The 20555-nt window shown below is 39.1% G+C and overlaps 2 protein-coding genes across 6 annotated transcripts; one reads left to right on the top strand and one right to left on the bottom strand.

Annotated features, from left to right (window-relative positions):
- Positions 1 to 12835: 12835 nt before the first annotated feature.
- Positions 12836 to 15539, bottom strand: LOC112291851 (uncharacterized). 5 transcript variants are annotated; one of them, XM_090256024.1, is made up of 5 exons: positions 15320 to 15539; positions 14662 to 15095; positions 14394 to 14522; positions 13843 to 14041; positions 12836 to 13700 (listed from the first exon to the last, which is right to left on the bottom strand). In XM_090256024.1, the coding sequence occupies exons 4-5, from the start codon at positions 14031 to 14033 to the stop codon at positions 13325 to 13327; spliced, it is 567 nt and encodes a 188-aa protein (XP_090112150.1). In that variant the 5' UTR covers positions 14034 to 14041; positions 14394 to 14522; positions 14662 to 15095; positions 15320 to 15539; the 3' UTR covers positions 12836 to 13324. The 5 variants fall into 5 exon arrangements, with proteins under 5 accessions (XP_090112150.1, XP_090112154.1, XP_090112152.1 ...); XM_090256028.1 differs by having other exon boundaries at positions 13058 to 13700; positions 13843 to 14027; XM_090256026.1 differs by lacking the exon at positions 15320 to 15539 and having other exon boundaries at positions 13058 to 13700; positions 13858 to 14041; positions 14662 to 14846.
- LOC112291586 (uncharacterized) lies at positions 14528 to 20541 on the top strand. The gene is made up of 14 exons (XM_090255527.1): positions 14528 to 14552; positions 14670 to 15089; positions 15418 to 15768; positions 15894 to 15968; positions 16239 to 16522; positions 16794 to 16865; positions 17252 to 17329; positions 17514 to 17633; positions 17877 to 17953; positions 18236 to 18305; positions 18842 to 18919; positions 19351 to 19443; positions 19887 to 19995; positions 20305 to 20541. Exons 1-14 carry the CDS (start codon positions 14528 to 14530, stop codon positions 20388 to 20390), a joined length of 1938 nt encoding a protein of 645 aa, XP_090111653.1. The 3' UTR covers positions 20391 to 20541.
- The last annotated feature ends 14 nt before the right edge of the window (positions 20542 to 20555 follow it).

Here is a 20555-nt window from a genome sequence, read left to right as displayed (position 1 = left end):
TGTCTCAACCAAATGCCAACCAAACTTGCGCAAAAACATTTCCAGCTTGAACAATTTTAGCACCTGAAAAATCCCTTTTTCAGTAAGCTAATTTTGTTGTATTCTAGTTGAGCTCCAAGGTCTCAGGGACTTCAGTATTTGTAAAGATTTCCGTCTATCGTTCAGAATTGAACTGATAAGAGTTAATTCGGAATACCAGTACGTAACCAACTGCTGAGCTCTGTGCAACATGATCCCAACTCTTTGTGACCCATTTGATCTGAGAATTAACACATGGCCCTCAGACACTCGACTAATTCGTATCACAGAAGTTTTTGTATCCCTGTCAGAAAGCTCTTCATGTGACTGAAGAACAGTGACTGCTAGGGGCTCGATTTCTGTGAGAGACGCCAAGAAATCTTCTACTATTAGGAATGGAGTAGTGGCCACCACGAAGAAGGGCGGAAGTTCATCCGAAACAAAAAGAGTGTTTAAACCAGACGTGATGCATCTTCTTAGTCAGTGAGTTGTGGATGGAAAGGCAGTAGTTACGCTGTCATTCGGTGTTCACTTTCTGGAGTTGTTACATGCGTGTGTTCCAACAGGAATAGTTTCTAAATTGTTGAAATCATTAAATGTAGCCGAGGCTCTCCATAATATTTACTGTACACTGTAGTAATTATTATAGCTACAGTATTTAGAGTCTAGTGGAGAAGTACTGTTCATCCTCTTATCTTCTCTCTTCTTGTGTACGAGATACAACCAGATCAATAGATTTTTGTGTGTGTGAAGCTCTCTCCTTAGAAACCCTTGTGTGTGTATGACTTACTATTACTCTTGTGTCTTTCAAAACATTCTCAACACATTATCAGCACTATTCTCTTCTACACACTATCACAATTTTTTTTGCTCTAGTCTTTGACTCTTCAAACCTGTTGCTACCCTTGCTTAGTGTCTGGGTCATGATCTTGTTCTTCTTGCTGGCTCCTCACACATTAGCTGCTTGCTTAGAGCATTTGTTCCACTCTCTGCCTTACTTGCTCTGAATACTTGATCCAGCCCAAATCCACCCTCTGCTTGCTCGCTACTGCGCCCCGAACTGCCGCCGAACAGACGCCGAATCCGCCGCTGCCATCCTGTCGCCGCTGCCGCCCGCCGCCGTCGCCGCCCTAACGCCGCTGCCGCCGCCGTCGCCGCTGTCCGCTGCTGCCCGCCCCTGCCGCCCACCATTGCCCGCAGTTGCCAGCCGCTGCTGTCCGCCGTTGCCCGCCGCCGCCCGCCGCTGCTGTCCGCCGCTGCCCACCGCTGCCACCTTGCCGCCCTACCGCTACCTGCTGCCGCCATTTTATTGCTGTTCTGCTGCCTTAATCTACAACTCTTTCTCCTTAAAAAATATATATATATATATATATATATTAGTTTTTTCAAGTTCAAGTTCATCATTTTATTTGACTTTATATTTTAAGGTACGTTTTATTCAACTTTTCTACTTGATCTTGTATTTTCTTTATAGATTTATTTATAATAAGTGTTTCAACATCTTCAACTGCTTCTACTATGGTTCCAACTATTACCAGTGCATCCCAACATTTTCAAGCTCTTTTATTTCTACCATTGACTGTGGATGGAAACAATTATCTATTATGGGCAAAAATGGCAAAAGCAAATTTATTTGCAGAACAACTCTCGGATGCCATTATGTTTGAAGAATCTCCTACAACAAGTATTTCTATATTTCTTGCTATTCGTTGGAAAGCACTTCTTCTCCTTTGTCGTCATCTTGTACCTGCATTACAACATCAATATTTGGAAATGGAAGACCCTGCAGAACTTTGGAAGAATCTTAAATCTAGGTTTGATCATCAAAAGACCATTTTTCTTCCACCTGCACGTCATAATTGGATACATTTATGTGTCTTGGATTTTCCAAATTTAAATGCTTTCAATAGTGAAATGTATAGTATTATCTCACAATTACGATTATGTGGACAAAACATTTCTGAAGAAGAAATGATTGAGAAAATTCTCTCTACATTTCCTCCTGCATCTACTGTGCTTGCACAACAATACAAGAACATGAAATTTCAGAGTCAGTTTGATCTCATGTCCTATTTACTTCTTGCGGAGAAGCAAAATGAGCTACTCTTGCGCAATGCAGAAGCTCGTCCTATTGGAACTACAGTTCCTGAATCTCATGCACTTAATATTTCAAAGTCTAAGAAGAAATTATATAAACATGGGAAACGTGCTCATAAGTATCAAGGTAGTCATAGTCAAGACCATTTTTATCCATATGGAAAGAATAAACGTTCTACTATTAATTATAGTAGAAAACAAAAATCAGAGATGCGTTCTTGCCATAAATGTGGAATGATTGGACATTTAGCACATGCGTGCCGTACTTCAAAATATTTTATTAAAATGTTCCAAGAAAATAAGAAATTACGAGCTGAGGCTCGTGAAGTTCATACCATGGATGCGTCCATGGATTCAATTGGTGTTAATGACTTAGAGGCTTATATGATTGATAGAACCTCTAATGATGAATCAAATGATGCGCTCATTGATTCTACAATAACACATATTATCTTACAAGATAGATGATTTTTTATTGAAAAATCTTCAACTTGGCAAACTAAAAATATGATGACCATGGCTGGAACAAATGCGTTTTGTTTCGAAGAGGGCACAGCGATGGTAAAATTACCTACGGGTTCCATCATAAAATGTAAACATGTGATGTTTGCACCCTCAACACCTCGAAGTCTAATCAACTACCGAGATGTGCGTATTAATGGTTATCACCTCTCGACCGCCACTTTAAATAAAAAAGAAGTTTTGGTTCTTGCGAAGAACCATAAAGTTGTTGAAAAAGCTTTTGCTACAGAAAATGGTTTATACAGAATTGCGATTTGGCCTCCCATTATATTTAATTTTGCATCATCTATCTCAGAGAGTCGTGTTTCTCTCTAGCATGGACGTTTGGGACATCCAAGATCCACATTATTTAGAAAGATCATTCCATGTATAATTGAGCACAATTTAAAGCCGGCAGATGTAGTATCAAGGACAAAGACTCGATGAGGGAAAATATACACAAAAAGGCTATCTCGATATAATGAGTCAAAATATAAACAAGTAGGTATATTAAAAGGAAACTGGAATGGCTATTGCCACAAGACAAGAAACTAAAGACTCTTGAACCTGGACTAGAAGCAAGAAAGGAGTTGACAAGAGTGAAGAAGCCTTCACTCTTGTCTCTATATATACTATCTAACTAGGGGCTACGTGGCGACGTTCTATAGGACCTCCAATATGTGTTGACTTTGTAGGACACATGCCTTGACTTACAAGGCAAGTTTTTCTATGTGTGGGCCACATAGTTAGCTTGATCTTCAAGCTAACAACATGTGTGGCACATGGCCAACTTGTTGACCACGTTTCTAATCCAAAAAGTCAATTAAAGACACCTATGAAGTCAAAGCAGCATCTAGGAAGTTTCAAGGAAGCTTCTATATTAAATATTATAGAATTAACTTACTTTTATCTACTTTTACTTCCTTCTACCTATTTCTATATGTAATTATTAGCTTACATGATTATGGCCGTGACATTATCCTCCCTTCTAGAGACGAGTTCCACAAGGAGCGGTCATCATATATTGAGAAAATCTATGATGCGACAAATTATATTCGCCACATACTCTGATCTCTGTTCTCTTCGAAGATGATTGATAGGGCCTCTCAACCATCGGTAGTGTCCCATACCAGGGCGGGAAGACCACCCAGTTATTTGATCATTATTGAGGCCTTCGTAGCTTCCTTCGAATAGAATATTTGGAACACCATCAGGAGTTGTTCCTACCTCTAACAAAATCACCAAACATCGGAAGTCCCTTCCCAAATCGTGATACCAAACGCGTTGTATCTCACCATCTATTCGAGGAAGAACATGTCGTTCTTGAAGATCTTCATCTCGATTACGTCGTCTTGAAGGTTGTGACAATCGTAATGTCTCGTCCGGCAGGTCAGCAAACGAAGGTTCTTGAGTTGAATCCGCTGGTTGTTGGCTTTCCATCTAATTAGCATCACAAATGCAAAGAAGTTACAAACAAGGATAGGAAATTGAATGTTATCTTGCCTCAATCTTGTCTCTTTTATAAGAGAGATTTTCATCTTGGTTTTGATGGATGTCGTTGATGAAAAACTTTGACTTTAGCTGATGCATTTGCTAGATTCCTGGCTGGCTTCCATGTGCGTTCACTAATATCATATCCGCGCCAATGAACAAGATATTCCAGCTTATTTCGGCACCGCCTTGAGTCTAATATCTCTTCCACCTCAAATTCTTCATTATTATCTACTTCTATAGGAGGCGGTGGCATTTGTCTTTTTCCTTGTATATCCACTGTGTTATATGGTTTAAGAAGAGACACGTGGAATACAGGATGGATCTTCATTGACTTCGGTAGATGTAACCGATATGCAACTAGGTTGATCTGTTCAGAAACAGAAAAGGGGCCAAGCCTACGATAGTCCAACTTGTCACAAGGTCGAGTAGTCTTGATATTGCGATGAAGTAGCCATACCTTATCACCCACGTTGAGTTGTGGTTGCTCCTTACGATATAGATCTGCGTTTATCTTTTGTCGTTCTTGAGCTTCCTTCAATTGCGTCTTCATTATTGCATGTAACTCTGACAACCGATTTGCCATATCTTCTGCTACAAGATTATCAACTTTTGAAAAATCAAAAGTATCAAGTCGTGGATGATAGCCATAATTGACAAAGAAAGGTGTTTATTGCATGGAAGAATTTTCCATATTATTATAAGTAAACTCTGCCAATGGCAGAAGGGTTGTCCAATCATCTTGTTGGTAGTTGATAGTACACCTTAAATATTGCTCCAAGACTTGGTTTACGCGCTCTGTTTGTCCATCAGTTTGAGGATGGAAAGCCAAAGATAGCTTTATGTCTACTTTTAAAATCTTGAAAAGGGTCCTCCAAAATCTTGACACAAATTGAGTTCCCCTATCCGATATGATATCTTTAGGTAATCCATGATAGCGATAGATATTATCAATGAAAAGCTTAGCTGTTTCTTCACCTGTGATAGATTTTGTACATGGCACAAAATGTGCCATCTTGGTGAAACGATCTACTATCACAAATATAGAATCATAAGATCTTGAGCTTGGAAGATTTGTGATGAAATCCATAGAAACAGAAGACCATGGTTGTTCTGGTATAGGTAATGGCTGAAGAAGTTCGTAAGGTCGATGACGAGGAATTTTTGATCTTGAACAAATATCACATGATTGTACAAAGTCTTTGACTGACTTCCACATTTGTGGCCACCAAAAATCTCTTGATATGAGTTCCAAAGTCTTATTATATCCAAAGTGCCTTGCTGCTGGAAAGTCATGACGTGCTTGAAGAACACGTAAACGTGCTTCTTCTTCTGGAACATATAGGCGTCCTTCAAAATATAATAGATTATTCTTGAACTCGAACTTAGAAGGATCATGAGACTTGGAAGAATTATTCTTGATATCATGAACAAGAGGGTTTGAGGACATATTGGACTGGATTTGCTTGAGAAAAGTTGAATCAACAGTCAATGTTGATTTCATTGCTCGGAGATGAAATTGCTCCGGTTTCAAGAGGACTGTTCTTTGTTGCTCAAAAGCTGCATCTCGTTCTTTTGGTGCAAAATAAGAACGTCTAGATAGGGCATCAAACAAACCTTGTTGTTTTCTTGACCGATAAGTGATAATGAACTCGAATCTTGACAAAGACATACTCCAACGAGCTTGACGACGATTTAATACGCGTGTTGACATGAAATACTCGAGGTTCTTGTGATCTGTATACACAGTGACTGGACTAGAAGCGCCTTCTAAATAATGACGCCATTCTTGAAAGGAATCCACGATCGCAAGAAGTTCTTTATTGTGGATCTCATAATTGATCTCGGCTGCTGAGAATTTTCTTGAATGAAAAGCTATCGGATGAAGTTTGTCATCTGATCCCATTTGTGATAAAACTGCACCCAAGGCAAAATCTGATGCATCTGTTTCCATAAAAAATGCCTTGGAAAAGTCAACACGATATAAGACTGGTGCAGAGACAAACGATGTCTTCAAGGCTTCAAATGCTGCTTCCGCTTCTTGATTCCATTGGAATTTATCTTTACTAGTCAAGCGTGTAAGTGGAGCTGCAACTCGTGAGAAGTCTTTGATGAAGATCCGATAGTAATTGGCAAATCCCAAGAAACATTGGACATCTCTCACAGTCTTTGGAATCTTCCAATCCATGATTGTTTGGACTTTCTTAGAATCCATCATAAGACCATCATTTGAAATGATGTATCCTAAAAAGTCAACTTGAGTAGTGTGAAATACACACTTTTCCATCTTGGCGTACAATCCTGCATCTCTGAGTTTTTGTAATACTTGACGAACATGTATTTCATGTTCTTCAACATTCTTAGAATAAATCAGGATATCGTCTAGGTAGCAGACGACAAAATTGTCTAAGAATTCACGAAATACATCATTCATGAGATGTTGAAAAGCAGCTGGTGCATTCGTGAGTCCAAAAGGCATGACATTATATTCAAAATACCCGTACCTGGTTCGAAACGCAGTCTTCCATTCATCTCCTTCTTTGATCCGTACTAGATTATATGCTCCTCTTAGATCTATTTTTGTATAGATCTTAGCTTGATTTAACTGGTCAAGGAGTCCTGATATCAAAGGTAATGGATACTTGTTCTTGATTGTGATCTTATTGAGTCCTCGATAGTCAACATACATTCGTAAAGATCCATCTTTTTTCTTTACGAATAAAATTGGAGCTCTTGCTGGAGATTTTGAATGGCGTATGAAATTCTTCGCTAAATTCTCGTCAATATATGTCTTGAGTTCAGCCAACTCATCTTGCGATAAACTGTAAATTGGTCCAAATGGTGGCTGAGTTCCTTCCTTGAGATCGATTGAACAATCGTATGGACGATGCTCAGGAAGAATATCTGCATTCTTTTTCTCAAAAACGTCTTGATAATCCTGATATTGACTTGGAATGCCACTTGAAGTCTTTACGCTTTCAGAAATAGGTGCAGCATAAATAGCAAAAGTTGATCCTTCTTTTGCTGCGTGTATAAATGCTTTTGCACCTATCAGTACGGGTTTTACTATACTAGACTTATAATTTTTTACTTAGTTGGTAGAACTATTAATAACGCTCTGGGAAAAGTCAAGTTTACGTGAATTCCAATCTATTCGAGGGTTATATTTTTCTAGCCAGGATAAACCTAAAATAACTGGATTGGATGGGGATTTAATTATGTTAAAAGCTATGTAGCTATCATGACCGTCTATTGTTACTTTTATAGGATGAGTTTCATGAGTGACATCTCCAGAAGACAAGGGACGACCATCTATGACTTCTACATGTACTGGTTTAGGTTTCTGTATAAAAGGTATTTTACGACTTTTAACAAATTGTTCATCTAAAAAACATGCTGAGGCTCTCGAATCTAATAAAGCAGAGGCTTTGTAATTCTTAGGTCCTAAATATAAGTCTATTATAAAACAAGGAGAGGGTTCTGAGGAGAGGATAGGACCTTCATTAGGAATTGTACAAGGTTCCAACTGCATGGTCCCTATTGTAGCTGGACGAATCTGTTTTCCGACATGTTGTTTTCTTTGACCGTCGTACCCCTCATTTTATAGTTGCATCGTTTCTTTGGACAATGTTGAGCAGTGTGCTTAGGTTCTCCGCAATATAAACATAATCCTTCTTGATGACGACGAATCTTTTCTTGCTCAGTTAGGGGTTTAAAACGTACCGCATCAATTTGCATTTCTTCTATTTTCGAATGTACGTTTGGCAAAGATGTTGATGTTGCCATTGAATAATAACATTGAGGTTCCCGTGAATGATTCTCGGATCGAAATTCAAAAAGTCGATTATCACATTTTACCGTAAAATCGATTGCTTGATTCAAAGTTTGAGGATCAGATAAGTTGAGCATCAATTTCTTTACTTCGTATTGCAATCCATAAAGAAATTGACTGATGAGTGCAGCATCATCCCACTTGATGTCAATTGCAAGTTGTCGAAATTGTGAAGCATACATTGGTACTGAGCAATTTTCTTGTCGCAGAATTCGGATCTTATTTGTTGCAACACGAGTTGCATCGTGTTCACCATACACAGATCGAAACTCCGCCAAAAAAGCTTCCAAATTGTCCAATATTGGATTTCGTTGTTCAAGAAAAGACGAAAACTATGATAATGGAGAACCAGAAAGTAGAGTGCCAATAAACCTGACTTGTGATCCTGAAGTTGGATAGCTTTGCGGTTGAAGTTCAATTGCCAATTGTACTTGATTGATTTACCCTCGAAACTTTGATCTTGTACCATCAAATTTCTCGGGTAAGGTAATTCTTGGTTCTCTAGTGCTTACAGGGTGTTGTACAATTAGAGAAAGAACGTGATTTGTTGTAGATGTTGAAGCAGCTCCGATCATCTCTATATCCTCACTTTCTGCTATTCTTGTTCTTTCCTATGTTGGTGAATTGACTTGATGCATTGCAAGCATTAACTCCCTCATTTGCTCTTGCATTTGTGCCATTGCACTCTTCATTTCAACAAGCTCTGCCATAATGACACTAAGAAGAAAAAATTTGTTTGATACTGCTCAAGACAAAAGAAAAGAAAGACTTGATAACAAAGAAGATACTAAGAACAATATCAGTTTAGAAGTGGATAATCCGCAAACTTCTAATACGCTTATGTCTTGTCAAGAGAAAGGGGTAATCCACTCTTACTCAAGAAAAACAAAGCTCTGATATTGTAAGTGTACTCTTGTCAATCTGTCAAGGACAAAGACTCGATGAGGAAAAATATACACAAAAAGGCTATCTCGATATAATGAGTCAAAATATAAACAAGTAGGTATATTAAAAGGAAACTGGAATGGCTATTGCCACAAGACAAGAAACTAAAGACTCTTGAACCTGGACTAGAAGCAAGAAAGGAGTTGACAAGAGTGAAGAAGCCTTCACTCTTGTCTCTATATATACTATCTAACTAGGGGCTACGTGGCGACGTTCTATAGGACCTCCAATATGTGTTGACTTTGTAGGACACATGCCTTGACTTACAAGGCAAGTTTTTCTATGTGTGGGCCACATAGTTAGCTTGATCTTCAAGCTAACAACATGTGTGGCACATGGCCAACTTGTTGACCACGTTTCTAATCCAAAAAGTCAATTAAAGACACCTATGAAGTCAAAGCAGCATCTAAGAAGTTTCTAGGAAGCTTCTATATTAAATATTATAGAATTAACTTACTTTTATCTACTTTTACTTCCTTCTACCTATTTCTATATGTAATTATTAGCTTACATGATTATGGCCGTGACATGTAGACTCTATGGAATTATGTCGTGCATGTGTGCAAGGTAAAATGATTACTCGACCTTCAATTTGGAAACTTCCACAAGAATTACCACCAATGCTTGAAAGATTGCATGGTGATATTTGTGGTCCTATTAATCCAATATCAGGACCATTTCATTATTTTTTGGTCCTTGTTGATGCATCAGGTAAACAATCACATGTTTCATTATTATCAATTCAAAACATGGTATTTTCCAATCTTATATCTATGCTTATTCGCTTTCGGGCACATTTTCTTGATTATCCTATAAAAACATTGCGTATAAATAATGCAAAAGAATTTGCATCAAAGTCTTTTGAAGACTATTGTACTGCAACAGGAATTGAATTGACATTTTATATTCCATATGAACATGCTCAAAATGGACTTGCAGAGTCATTTATAAAGCGTATACAACTCATTACGCGGCCACTCCTCCTTCATGCAAATCTACCTACATCTATGTGGGGTCATGCAGTTTTACATGCTGCACCATTAATATGCCTCCGCCCTTCTTCTCTTGAAACTGTTTCACCACATGAGCTCATTTCGGGTCGTGTTCTAAATGTATCTCACTTACGAGTATTTGGTTGCCATGCTTGGATTTCAATACCAGAACTTCAATGACGTACTATTTGAGCTCATCGACAAGAAGGCATATATGTTGGTTTTGATTCACCAAGCATTATTCGTATTGTTGATCCATCAACTAGCACATTATTACGTGCACGTTTGCAAAATTGCCGTTTTGAAGAAACTGTATTCCCAACTCTTCAAGCAGGAGTATCCAATCAACAAAGAAATAAAATACTCATATTTGAAGCATTAGAAATATTTACAATTAATCCCGATCCTAGAACATCTTTGGCAGAAACTGAAGTTGCTAAGATTTTACATTTAAAACAGATCGCGGATGAAACACCTGATGGCTTCAATGATGCACCTAGAATTACAAGAGTTCCTATTAATGAGGCTCAGAATGTACCTGCTCAGATTGCAGTGCCATTGGCTACAATACCTCAAGTTACAACAACAACAACTAAAAGAACTCGTGGATCAGATAAGCAACCACGTAAGAAGAAAGCTATAAAATTAACTAATCCTGGTATTATTTCTCAAGAAATTGCCACTCATCTTGTAGGACTACCAATTCGTGATGATATATCCATGCATAATGTACCTTCAATTCATATGAAAAATAATCTTGGAACTGGAAGGAATAAGAACAAGTTGAGTAAAGAATTATCTATTCTGTATTGTGCTACAGATGATATTTGGGACAAACCATCTATTACGGTAGATGAATCATTTGCATATATGATTATAGAAGCCCTTTCTTGCGAGGAAGATGATCATAAACCTCAAACCATCGAAGAGACGATACGTCGCTCTGATTGGTCAAAATAGAAAACTGCTATTGAAGAAGAGTATGCCTCTTTGCGTAAGAGGAAAGTCTTTGGTCCGATTGTAGACACTCTTACATCTCGCCCTATGGGATATAAAATGATATTAATACGCAAGCGAGATGCTCAAGGCCAAATAACCCACTATAAAGCTCATCTTGTTGCTCAAGGATTTTCTCAACGATTTGGCATTGATTATGAATCCACATATTCTCCAGTCATGGATTCAATTACATTTCGATATATTATTGGAATGACAGTTCATGCCACCGTTGAGGTGCATCTGATGGATGTAGTTACTGCATATCTATATAGTTCTCTTGATGCAAATATTTATATGAAAGTTCCACCTAGCTTAGAAACAGGAACTCCAAATCAACCCGCTCCAGGAAAATATCGTGGTATTAAATTATGTAAGGCCTTGTATGGTTTAAAAAAATCCGGACAAATGTGGTATCAACGTCTTCGAAATTATTTGATTAAAAATAATTTTATAAGTGATCCACTAATCCCTTGTTTGTTTATCAAATGAAATAAAACTGGTTTTGTGATCATCGTTGTATATGTTGATGATCTTAACCTAGTGGGCACTACATCTGCATGTATTATAGCTACAAACCTACTTATATGTGAATTTTAGATGAAAATGCTAGGAAAAACAACTTTTTGCATTGGTCTTCAGATTATGCATCTTACAGATGGTAGCATTTTTCTCTACCAACTAACATATATTAGACGAATTTTGCAAAGATTTAATATGAATGATGCTTATCCATTGTCCACACCAATGGTTGGACGTGGTCGTGATGGTCATGATCCATACCGTCCATGCGAGGAGGAGGAGAAAATATTGGGAGACCAATATCCATACCTCGCAACGGTTGGAGCACTTTTGTATTTAGTTACATCTACAAGACCAGATATTGCATTTGCAGTTAGTGTTCTTGCAAGACATAGTGCACGTCCAACACTACGACATTGGAATGGCATCAAATATTTATTACGTTATTTAAAAGGTACTGAAGACTTGAGATTATATTACACAAAATCTGCAGATCCAAAATTGGTTGGATATTATGATGCAAGATATAAATCTAATATTGCAACAGCTAAATCTCAAATAGGATATGTATTTTTAAGACATGAAGCTACAATATCATGGAAATCAGTGAAACAAACAATAACTGCAACTTCATCCAACCATGCAGAAATTATTGCCATACATGAAGCATCCCGAGAATGTATTTGGTTGCGATCAATTGATAAATTCATTCAAACAACTTGTGGATTTTCATATGATGATTCTCCAACTATCTTATATAAAGATAATAGTGCTTGTATTGTACAGATGCAAGTTGGTTTCATTAAAGGTGACAGGACAAAGCATATTGATCTAAAGTATTTTAGTTATACTCATGACTTGATTACTGATCAACTACTTATAATTAAGAAAATTGAATCTACAAATAACCTTGCTGATCTCTTCACCAAAGCTCTCCCATTAAGCAATCATCGTCGACTTACTTATGGCATTGGTATGCGGCGACTTACTTTTCTTGAATATGAAAGTTAAAGAGCTCTTTAAATAATTAAAGAAAATGATGTTGTACTCTTTTTCCTTCATCTATGGTTTTGTCCTTAAATAAAATAAGGTTTTCTTAGATAAGGTTTTAATGAGGCAACAATTCTTGATCTTACAAGATCACAGAAAAGTATAGATCATAAATCTATATAAATTTTATATTATGTAAATATTATGATGAGCGAGGAGGAGTGTTGAGATCATTAAATGTAGCCGACACTCTCCATAATATTTACTGTAGACTATAGTAATTACTATAGCTACAGTATTTAGAGTCTAGTGGAGAAGTACTGTTCATCCTCTTATCTTCTCTCTTCTTGTATACGAGATACAACCAGATCAATAGATTTTTGTGTGTGTGAAGCTCTCTCCTTAGAAACCCTTGTGTGTGTATGACTTACTACTACTCGTGTGTGTATGACTTACTATTACTCTTGTGTCTTTCTAAACATTCTCAACATAAATTAAATGTATTTGACACCTTTTATTCTGACTTCACACTCCCACTAAATACTGAAGTTCGGCATATGGGGAGGTGAAACTAGAATGAATGGTAACAGATTGAGGCACCCACCCAGCTCTGATCTAAGCAAAGAGCTGACAAATGTTGTCAACGTAGTCAGAGACTCAGAGCAGACTCGAATTCACACAACTTTGTTGAGAAAACCCCTGTGATTGAAAGGATTTCTTCCCACCACGTCTCTAGATTGCACAGATGCTGTCTGAATTGTTCTTTACACCAAAGCACAGGACATGATCAATCATAGGATTGGTTATAAAGAAGGTTTCTGTAGGTTTTTGTTTCTTATGTTCAGACTTTGCCAACATTCCCGGGAAGATGATATTGGGCTCCCCACCGTAGTACCGTTACTTCGGTGCTGTGGGTCAGTCATGTGATCTTCAAGTATTTCTATAAGTTCTGAGGACGATTACGGAAGAGGCGATCTTGTTCCGAAATGCCATAAAAATCCGCTAAGTATTCCAGTGCATCCAAGTTGGAAGTGGATACATGGCAGATGCTTTCAAACTCGCCTGCTCTGACAGTGCCCCAATCCTCGCACTTTGTTAAGAACTTCAGGAGATCTGTGTAGAAATTGTCATAGTTGAGGATGAGAAATGGGACAGGGAAGGAAGACCCAATGCGGTCGAGTTGCTTGAGGGCAACGACTTCGAATAACTCATCTAGTGTTCCCATACCCCCTGGCAAGCAAATGAATGCCGTGCGATCCGGAACATTGTTGCGCACCCCCGCCTCAACCAATCCATGCTTCCGCGCTGTAAAGAATCTGCAAAGGAGAGAAAAATTAAATTAAATAATTAATAAAAAACTCCAGAGCATGGTCAAATGAGCTAAGATTGATGTTGCACAAATCAACTAGAAAATCCAGATGCAGAATGGGGATAAGGACCAGTATTTGAGGATCTCACCGACAGGTGAAATACATTTGAGTTGCAAGGTAAGGGTGGACATATCTTGTGACCCAAGTGCCAGCCTCTTTTGCTATATTGAAACATCCAACTGGTTTCTTGGCTTCAAGAGCCCCTTGGGTCGCCGCATCCATCATGCCTGGTCCTCCTCCCGTCCATGATGTGCAGTCGAGAAGTAGAGCCACCTGCATAAGCACAACTTTGACAGAAGGGACGTTGTGTGCTAAATAGGTGACCATAAAACCAACTCAACAAATATGCATAATCTGCATTAAGTCCAAAGTGAGCAGAATAACGATAGACACTAACAGGCACTGAATACGTATTATCAAAAGAGATTCTTTCGTTTGCACCTTGCATTACTTAACTAAAGGAATGATCTGAATCCTCACAGGCCAAGAGTTCAGTGGATAGGAGCAATTTACATCTAAAGATATAGGTGACGCTTCACAACGATATCACTGCTTGAATATCCACACTGATTGTTTATTCATCTTGACTTCTTTTATGCTGATTTGATACGCTTGTAGCGAAGTCAGATTGCGACTTACATCATGCGCGAGCTCCTTGGCCTGCAAGTAATGGGAGTGGTCAATTTTCGTGCGCGCTGATCCAAAATACACTGCTCCACGCCCCAGCTTCTCTACAAGCTTGTAACAATTAATAATCTCTTTCCGGACCTGCCATGGAGGACGCTACTCGTGAGAGTGGTTTGTGAGGTGAAGCTCAGATGCTAAAGATCATACAAGATCTTAGAGAAAAATTAAACCTCTATCAAAAAGTAGGGAACAAATGTTCTCCGCTGAAAGGGTATCTCACCTCTTCAGGGCTCTGTCGTCCAGAGTACTCCTCTCTCAAGCTCTACCCAGCCTCTTCATTTTTTGATTCTGACTTTTGTGTCGCGTACATTGGCGTTCGTGGTCGCGAACCTGAACAACTGAAGACGGAGGACAAGAAAGAATATGACGTATTGGAACGAAACAAAGAGGACCTCAACAGCTTAAATGATGCGAAACCAGAGCTAGGTTTTCCATTACAGAAAGAAATAGATCGACGCAAACTGCTCGCTTTTACTGAAGCATTGATTTCCATATTTGTAGTTTGTCTAAACGGGCCTCCAGAAAACACAATTCTCGGAATGTCAATACTGCAGTACGAGCAAGGGAACAAGATAAATGAGCGGATGGCTGAAATTGAAGTTTCTAGGTCAAATTCCTCCCGCCTTTATCTACGAAGACAGTTGAATTGTTCTCCTGATACACACACATGACAGTTCTTAAGACAGACTCAATCAAAAGCGGCAAAAGTCGAAGCCAGATCTACTGCCCATTCTTATTGAAACACCAAGCAAATAACTATGAAACATTGCTCATAATCTCAAAAGGTGACGGAACTGCAAAGAGAGGCGAAATTCAGCGAGGACCTCAAGAAATGAAGTATTGCAGTAAAGCATCGAGTAGGGGCTAGGAAGCGGTACCAACGAGGATATCCACCGCCGCCAGTACGGAATCTAACGACGATTTCTAAACAACAAGGTTCCTTATATACTCCTGCACACGTCGTGGACGAATGCAGGCACTTTCGAACTTGTGTGGCGTAAAGGGTGGATTGGGATATTTCATAACTGGAAACGATGCTTTGCTTTAGACCCAACTGTCAAACGCCTCGAAGTCCCTGATTACGAGCACGTTTACAATTTTCACCCACGCAGACGCACTCCTCCGCCACATCAAAGCTCTCCGGCTCAATCACGAGGGAATTTTCTGGGTACTCTTCATTCTTGTTGTGTATGGCGCTTAACGCTGGGAGGTATCGTCAGCGGTCATCGAAGGGGGCCTTGCGGGGTGGCAGATCTAATCGGAAACGGCTTTAGGCTCCTCTTTCCAAACCTGGAACCTCGTCGACAATTATCATTGCAGCTCGGAGGTGGATTGGCTGGTCGTGAGGAGGAGCATGTATTCTATTCGATTTAAATCGTTATTTGTTTTTTATTTTATTTTTTTCGTTTTTTTGCTTTTTTTTCGTTCTTCAGTGTTGTGGTGGTGTTGCAGAGTCCATCAGGATTTTGCATTCCTTTGCCGCAATGTCTACCGCGGCGCTCTCGCACTTCACCAGTCTTCTTTCATGTTTGTCTTCTTCATATCTCGAATTTGAATTTTGGGCAGCTTGCTTATCTGTGGGCGTGTGTGTGGTTTCGGCTAGACAAGGGGTAGTTAGAGTTGGGATTCAGAACGAAGGAGGATTGATTAATTTAGAATGTGACGCATTGCGCCTATCCCTCTCGTGAATTGTCGAATGCCGGCAGAAGAGAGTTGGCGTGAATGGAATTTGACAATTTGTGGTTTGCCGCAAGTACATTTTCCAGGTCTCAAGTGAAATTTTGTGATAATTTGCAGACGCAAGGACAGAGGATTTGCGAAGAGTTTTTGGTGGCACTTCTTTAACTTCTAGGAACTTCGGGGTGCAATTCAGAAGGGGTAGTTTTGCTGAATTTGAGTCGCTTAGATGGGAACGAAGTGGATGTCGACTGTCAAGTTTGCAGCCAGTTCCAGTTTTAAAAGGCCGAAATTCGGTATCCAGTGACGTGCGTGCCCGAGCTTCAGAAAACGATTCTGGAGCTGAGGTCGATCCTTTGGGGGGTGGTGATGTACTTGTGCGTGTTATTTCTAAGGATGCTGAGGCAAGCTCTTCCACTTGAGCTTTGTGGATAACGTCCGGATGAAGTTGGTCACATGCTGTGGGTTTTGCTTCAAAAATTGATAAGTGTTTGCCTGCTGTTGCACCTAACCCTGAGGTTTTGCTTCAAAAATTGATAAGTGTTTGCCTGCTGTTGCACCTAACCCTGAGGTTTTGTGTTTGTAGTTTTAAAAAAAAAATCCATCCACTACAATTGATGGAGATATATTGTCTTGTGGTGATGGCTTTGGTGTGGTATGGCGATGAAATGATAGGTATCAGTACTGTGCCTTGTGGCCACAGAAGTTGTGAGGGATGCTCAGCGACGGCATAATGCTGCTCCAACTGTATGTGCCATTTTGTAGAAACCTCACTGTTCTCTATTCTGTGTTGCTCCTCATATCTCTAAATGTGGAGACTACTTTGCAAAATAAGGGACAGATTTAGACGTATCTCAGATGAAAGATTCTGTACTTGGCACTGCTTCAATTTTAGGTTTGTGTAGTATTGGGACTCGTTTCATGAAAGCGTATGACTTGTTGTGACCTTTCCTTGAGGTCAATCATCGTGCATTTCTGTACAATCATCACCTCATTCGCATTTTCAAATGCGACTGTTAGATGCATCGCCTACATTTATCGTCAATGGATTCTTCTTGTTTTATTAGAAGTTTGTGTTAAAGTTCATTACATTTCTTCGGAGATTGATTGGGAATATGGTGTTCTAAGGGAAGGCATCTGTAGCGTTAGGTCGTGCGCTGATGGGTACTCTCCTCCTTGGAGCACTCAAAGCCGATGCAGAAACTGTTCAGGTACGGGGACCCAACCGATTGACTTGAATTGGTTACGAGTGTATGATATATGCATTTCATCTCGGTTAGTGAAAATTTTATGGAGCTGGTATGATATTGTTACTCATTATCATACTCACATGTACTTAAGAACTTGTTTCTGGATCTCACTGCACATTTTTGTCATTGGACTATCATGTTACAGGCGCTCTTCTTAGGAGATGGTCCACTAGGACAGATGACTGCAATATCCTCTGAGGGAGGTTATGTAAAAGGTTTTGTTGGCAATCCTTTGTGCGATCCTCCTTACAAGGATAATGGCAAGGTACAACTTCATATATCTGCATCATATTTTTTTAATGAATAATAGTAACAAATTGTTGTAGTTACTGCCAGAAATGCGCAAGTGCACAAGTTACGATGCTCTGTGAAGTCCGTGTCTCTGACCACTAAATTATGAAGATCAAACCAAATTTAAACTAAACGAGTCGATTTACCATTCTCTGTTTCGTTGCACCCTCTTCGTATGAACGATTAATTTGCTTCGTTCGGGTGGTTCTATTTGCAGCTCGACGTAGGCTTGGCGGTTGGATCTGGTGTGCTTAGCATTGTGCGCAATAACCGCAATTGGAAGCAACCTTATACGTAAAGTTCATACCAGGCATCTGCTTCAACCTGTAGTTCGTCTTCTAGGTTTTGGAGATTCTAGTTGTTTCTAAACGCAGAAATTCGCATTCTAGAGATGCCCGTGCTTTGAGTTTTGCTGGAATCAGACAATTTGCGTGTGAAGGTATTTTTCACCGAATTAATAGTGGTACAAGATTGACTGAAAAGTCGAATTTATCTAATCTGTTGCAACATCACCAGTGTGGGGTTACAAAAGCAATTGTCATCGGCTAAATGTCTCAGCCTTGTGCTTGGTTGCAGAGGGACAGTGCCTATTTATTCTGGTGAAGTTGCTGAAGATATAGCACACTATCTAGCAGATAGTGAACAGGTTACTTACCATATAAATACTCTAGAATTCTTCTTTGGGTTACGGATCATCATCTAAGTGTCACCAACATTTGTCGTTTACAAAGTCAACCTGAAAATGCACACATAATATCCTAGTGAACTATTCATAAAGTCGACAAATGATGCTTAAACTACAATATTAAGTGCAATTATTTTTGTAATTTCGTGGTTCTAGGTAACACGTGTTTTGTCTAGAGTCTTACTTTCATACTAAACTTGCATACTGTTGAATGAAATGTGAAACACTTCGTGCACAAGATGCCCAGTGGAACTGTGATTTAACTTGACTTTTTAGTCTTTCATTTGGTGGTTTATGCTGTGCGTTTAATCTAGAAGTGTGCACAGGGTTTGTCTAGCCAGGACTGTCAATTGGATGTAATTTGGCATTTCGGGCTCATGCAACTTCATAATCAATATTTAAACTAGAATATTTGGAAAATTCCTTATACGTGACTTGAACTCGAAGTAATTTCAGTATATTTGCTACATTGCAACGCTTTTATTTCCTTTATGTAGATGGACACTGCGATGGGACTAGGCGTTGGGCTTGACAGGGAAATAGGCATTAGATTTGCCGGAGGATTTTTAGTTCAGGTAAGCTTGGACTTTCTTGTCATACTTAGTAAAAGATTTCAATACGCTGTTTTCGAATAGCTCCAACATAATCTCTTCGCGTCTAGTGCATCGTCAATTACTGCGTCAAAGTTGAAGAGTTGACCATCATTTTGTTTGTGTGATACTGGTGTGCATGCATTAGCATCATGTTGCTTGCATGTGCGAGCTGTAGGATTAAAACAGAGATCAAGGGTTCTAGTTTCCTGAATATGTTTTAACACTTTATTCTATTCAATAAAGAAGAGCGTGAGACAAAAAATTAGCATGACTTTGGTAATTCTGAGCTTAATATTTCCTCCGTTTTGAGTATTTTGGATGTTATAGATTATGAGGAAGAATTCACTTGATTCAAGCGCTATCCCTTTATTCTAATAAGTATTTTGATAATGCCTTTCTAATCAATAATGCAGATTTTGCCATTTTGCTCAGAGGAGACATTAGCTAAACTTGAAGAAAATATCTTGAAGATGAGACCTATATCAGATGCTCCAAGCGATTGCAAGGTATCTGACATTGTAGACGCATTACTTGATGGTGTTGGTGTTGGTAGCTACAATGAAGCAGTAAGTCATCTCCTTCATTTGTACCATCCCAGTGTCTTCTCGAACGACCATGGTGTTTGTTGGTTTGTTTCTTGCCCTTATTTGTCAGTAATTGGTGGTTCAATGGAGTCAATATTTGGATAGTTGGGCAACTCGCTGAACTTGGACATTTTAATATTCATCATTTGAGTTAGCTTCAATGGTCACTGTCTTTAAGATATCAGCTGTTCTCAGCGTAACTTGATCAAACACGATGTATGAAAGTATGCTTGTATCTCAGCATTATTTCGGTACGACCCTACAATTGTGCTTGCTGTTGCGTAAATTAATCGGATGTAACTGATTTTCTCGTTAATCACACTCTTTGCTATATGAGCTTACACGTGTTGAGTTGGTCGTAACAGATAATTCCCACATATGGACCTTGTGGAACTGAGCGGCTGAAACCACGCATGATGCGTGCTGTGGCAATGTTGGGGCCCGCCGACGTTCAGCAGATTTTAGATGAGCAAGGTGTGTGACACCCTGTATTTCTGTAGCTCCTTGTTTCTACTATTTCTGACAAAGTACATCGGTTACCAGAAATTGCACCTAGAAGGCACTGCAGGGTTTCCCTGGAAGTGGAGTCTTGCACTGATTAACATTATCTTCACGTTCGAGATTGATCCTGGAGTTTCCACACCCGATGATCGAGTTATTGTTGATAGTGGTAGAGACCATTCTAGTAGTATACGGTTTTGTTAAACACGAGCATTTCTGGGTATGTATCAACAAGTTAAGTTGTGTCTACTAAATTCTGCTTGTTTGTTCTGGTGTGTGCAGGTTCTGTAGAAGTCAGGTGTGAGTTTTGTAACGATGTCATCCAATTCAAAGAAGCCGATCTACAGGAGGTTTTGCAGTCGTCATAAGAGGCATTAGGCCTTGATTGGTATTTGATCTTTTGATCCAGAGCATGGCATTAAGTTTTTTTCATCTTTGTTCTCTTCAAAGAGTATTTGAGCTTCTCATTATATGAGAAAAATCTTCTTGTGTGGGTACTGAGTAGGTACCATTTAAGCATCCTCTTCTCTTGC

This window comes from Physcomitrium patens, chromosome 14, assembly GCF_059467195.1.
Source record: "Physcomitrium patens ecotype Gransden chromosome 14, ASM5946719v1, whole genome shotgun sequence".
In the NCBI taxonomy this organism is placed as follows: Eukaryota; Viridiplantae; Streptophyta; class Bryopsida; order Funariales; family Funariaceae; genus Physcomitrium; species Physcomitrium patens.
The sequence above is the reverse complement of the archived record's forward strand: the minus strand, read 5'-3'. Positions and strand labels throughout refer to the sequence as shown.